This window comes from Lolium rigidum, chromosome 5 (genome assembly GCF_022539505.1).
Source record: "Lolium rigidum isolate FL_2022 chromosome 5, APGP_CSIRO_Lrig_0.1, whole genome shotgun sequence".
NCBI classification, from domain to species: Eukaryota; Viridiplantae; Streptophyta; class Magnoliopsida; order Poales; family Poaceae; genus Lolium; species Lolium rigidum.
Genome location: NC_061512.1, coordinates 237,767,455 through 237,771,376, shown reverse-complemented (window position 1 = coordinate 237,771,376; position 3,922 = coordinate 237,767,455). Strand labels below are relative to the sequence as shown.

General features: G+C 33.4%; 1 protein-coding gene and 1 pseudogene across 1 annotated transcript; both read right to left on the bottom strand.

The window, feature by feature from the left end:
- Positions 1 to 212: 212 nt before the first annotated feature.
- LOC124651138 (NAD(P)H-quinone oxidoreductase subunit 1, chloroplastic-like) lies at positions 213 to 3,664 on the bottom strand. The gene is made up of 2 exons (XM_047190274.1): positions 3,351 to 3,664; positions 213 to 811 (listed from the first exon to the last, which is right to left on the bottom strand). Exons 1-2 carry the CDS (start codon positions 3,554 to 3,556, stop codon positions 274 to 276), a joined length of 744 nt encoding a protein of 247 aa, XP_047046230.1. The 5' UTR covers positions 3,557 to 3,664; the 3' UTR covers positions 213 to 273.
- On the bottom strand, positions 791 to 2,389 carry LOC124651137 (annotated as a pseudogene).
- Positions 3,665 to 3,922: the final 258 nt, after the last annotated feature.

Genomic DNA, 3,922 nt, shown 5'->3' with positions numbered 1-3,922 from the left:
GCACAAGTATAATACTAATAGTTCTGCATTTTGATAAAACGGTTAAACAACTTATTAGAATCGTTATAGGTAAACGATTTGTGTGGGATAAGGTAGTTATGAAACTTTGACCAATGTACCTTGTAGCACGTATTGTTTGTTGACCATAACTCATGAACCCAGTTATCATGGGGAACATATTCATTCTATATCTATGAAAAATTTATGTTTCTTTCTCTTGTTTGACAGAGCCTTTGTGTTGAAAATATTCTTACTGTTATTGTATTATTTTCTTTATAGTGAAACAAGTTGGAAAGAAGTTGTTAATAAGAGATTGCCCAAGGAAATAGGTAAAAGAAATTTCCATCCAAGATTTAATAACTGATCCATTCTCATCCTGGGTAAAGTCCATCTTATTGTGATAGAAATGAAGAGAAATAAATAAGCTTTAGTTAATATAATAAAGATACCCATTGTTATTTCCAAAATTCCAACTGCGTTATTCATTTTGAAAAAATCAAAAAAGGATATATAGGGAATAGATAAATCCCACCCACCTAAGTAGAGAACTGTTACAAATAAAGAGGAAACTAATAAATTTAGGTAAGAAACAAGATAAAATAAAGCATATTTTATACCGGAATATTCGGTTTGATAACCTGCTACTAATTCTTCCTCCGCTTCTGGTAAATCAAAGGGTAATCTTTCACATTCTGCCAAAGAAGAAATTAGAAAAACCAGAAAACCTATAGGCTGGCGCCAAATATTCCATCCAAAAAACCCATATTTAGACTGTGCTTCAACTATATCAACTGTACTTGAACTGTTAGATAATCATAGTCGATGATAACATCACAGTTCCCACCGCTATTCCAAAACCGTACATGAAACCTTAGCTTCATACGGCTTCTCTATGATCAGAAAAAAAAGAAGACTGTTTCGTTTCGTTATTAGCCTCCGTAGCGTAGATAGAATTAGGGAAAATAAAATATATTGAAAAGTCCTAAATTAGACCAAAGGAATTCTGTCTGCTAGAATAAAAAAAAGCGCTTCCGAATTGATCTCATCCTTTATAATATAAGAAATTTTTTTCTTTGTTCAGTAATAACTTAATCTTGGAATAAAACACTTGTTATAGTAATTAAATTAATAAATGAAAAGATTTAGGCATTAGTTTATAAGGAATTCTGTATGAATATGTATTAGAGGAAGGAATAATTCCAATTTTTTTGGATTGCACTCCATATCTTTTGTCCTACTCTTCTTTCCCTGGGTAGGGGGTATTTAAAAAGAAAAAAGGGATAAAGGGTTAATTCGTTCTTTATAGCCATTTCTTTAACAAGTGAATAGGAATATACTCTGGATCGGAATCTGAAGAAAGTACTACTTGATAATTTCCACAAATTTCAAGTCCTTATTATGATTCCTTTTATGGGGAAAAATCTCTAATGTCTTAGATTCTCCATTACTAATCCTTTATGTACTTTAGTGTTTCTAACCCTTCACTAACTTTTGATGGATTCTTCTTATTATTAATAGTAATAACTAGAAATGTTCTAGTAATGGAATTCCATATTGCGAATCCTTTATTCTTGCCTGCTTCAAGATATGATGACTAATTTAAAAAATCAACCTTGGGATAAAGAGTTTATACTGCTTATGTTTACTTCAACTTTTTCTTGTACGTAGGAAATGAGATTTTTTATTTTTACTACAAATTTTTAAGCTGTTTTGTTTCACTCATATAGCTATCTAGTTTAAATTATCAACCCGAATACAGAATAAGAAAAGGAAGATAAATAGTTAATGGATTTTAGAGGAAAAGGATCCTATTTTAACGAATCACACGTAGAGATATTGCTAGCACACAAAAAGTTAATGGTATTTCATAACTAATGGATTGAGCAGCAGCTCGTAGACCACCTGAAAAAGAATATTTATTATTTGAGCTATATCCTGCCATCAGAAGACCAATAGGAGCAATACTTGAAATGGCAATCCATAAAAAAACACCAATACTAAGATCGGCTAAAACAAAATGATATGCCAAAGGGATAACTAAAAACTTAATAAAATTGATATGACTGCTATAGAGGGTCCAATGCTAAATAAAGGAATATCTCCTCGGGATGGTAAGATATCTTCTTTAAAAAGTAGTTTAGTCCCATCTGCTATAGCTTGAAGCAGTCCTAGGGGGCCAGCATATTCAGGACCAATACGTTGTTGTATCGATGCAGATATTTCTCTTTCTAACCACACAATTACGAGTACCTCTATTGTGATTCCCAAAAGGAGGCTCAAAATGGGTAGAATCGATATGAGTCCATAGACTTCTTTTAATAATTCTGATTTCGAAAAAGAATTGATAATTTCTACTTCTACCCTATCTATTATCATTTCAACGATCAACTTCCCCATAATGATATCTATACTACCTAATATCGTCATGATATCAGCCAATTTCATTTTTTTAACTAGCTGAGGAAGAATTTGTAAATTAATAAAACCGGGCGGACGAATTTTCCATCTCCAGGGGAAAAGACTATCATCTCCTACTAGATAAATTCCTAATTCACCTTTTGGGGCTTCCACTCTTACATAAAGCTCTTGCTTTGATAATTCAAAATTGGGTGAAGGTTTTTTACCAAGAAATTTATATTCAAAATCATTCCATTCGGAAGTCTTTGCTTTCTTAAAGCGTCGGACTTCTAAATTCTCATAAGGGCCTCCAGGAATTTTTTCTATAGCTTGTTGAATTATTTTGATGGATTCCCTCATTTCACTGATTCGTACTAAATAGCGAGCTAACGAATCCCCTTCTTTTTGCCATTGGACTTTCCAATCAAATTGGTTGTAAGACTCATAAAGATCTACTTTACGAAGATCCCATTGTATTCCAGAAGCTCGTAACATTGGTCCTGATAAGCCCCAATTTACTGCTTCTTCGCCACTAATAAAACCTACTCCCTCAACTCGCTCTAAAAAAATGGGATTCTGTTTAATAAGTTGTTGATATTCAATAATTCCGCGTAAAAAATAATCACAGAAATCTAAACATTTATCGATCCATCCATAAGGTAGATCCGCGGCTACTCCTCCGATGCGAAAGTAATTGTGCATCATTCGCATACCTGTAGCAGCTTCAAATAGATCGTATATCAATTCTCTCTCTAAAAATATAGAAAAAAGGGGTCTGTGCCCCGAGATCCGCCATAAAAGGCCCAAGCCATAACAAGTGAGAAGCTATACGGCTCAACTCTAACATAATTACCCTAATATAGCTGGCTCTTTGGGGTATTTGAATATTCTCTAAGAATTCTGGTGCATTTACTGTTATTGCTTCCGTAAACATAGTAGCTAAATAATCCCACCGTGTTACATAAGGTAAGTATTGTATAATAGTTCTGTTTTCCGCGATTTTTTCCATTCCTCTGTGTAAATAGCCTAATATGGGTTCACAATCAATAACATCCTCACCATCGAGAGTAACGATCAGTCGAAGAACACCATGCATTGATGGGTGTTGAGGGCCCATATTGACTATCATGAGATCTTTTCTTGTAAGCGGTAGACTCATATCCTTAATTCATTATTCCATGAAAATGGATTATTCCATGAATTCCTCAAAACGAGGCTCATCAAAATGCAAAATCTAAGACTACTATAAGACTACTAAGAAAATAAGAAAAAATTAGAACGATTAAATTACTGCTCCCGAATATTCAACTGACTGATTAATTTCTTATAACGTACTCTATTTTTCTTTGCCAAATAAGCCAGCAAACGTCGACGTTTTCCCAAAAGTATTCGTAGACCTCTTTCCGATGAAAAATCTTTTTGTGTAATTCCAAATGTGAAGCAAGTCTCCGTATCTTATTGGTGAAACTGAATACTTGAAATTCAACAGAACCCCTGTTTTCTTCTTTTTCTTCTTTAACCATAA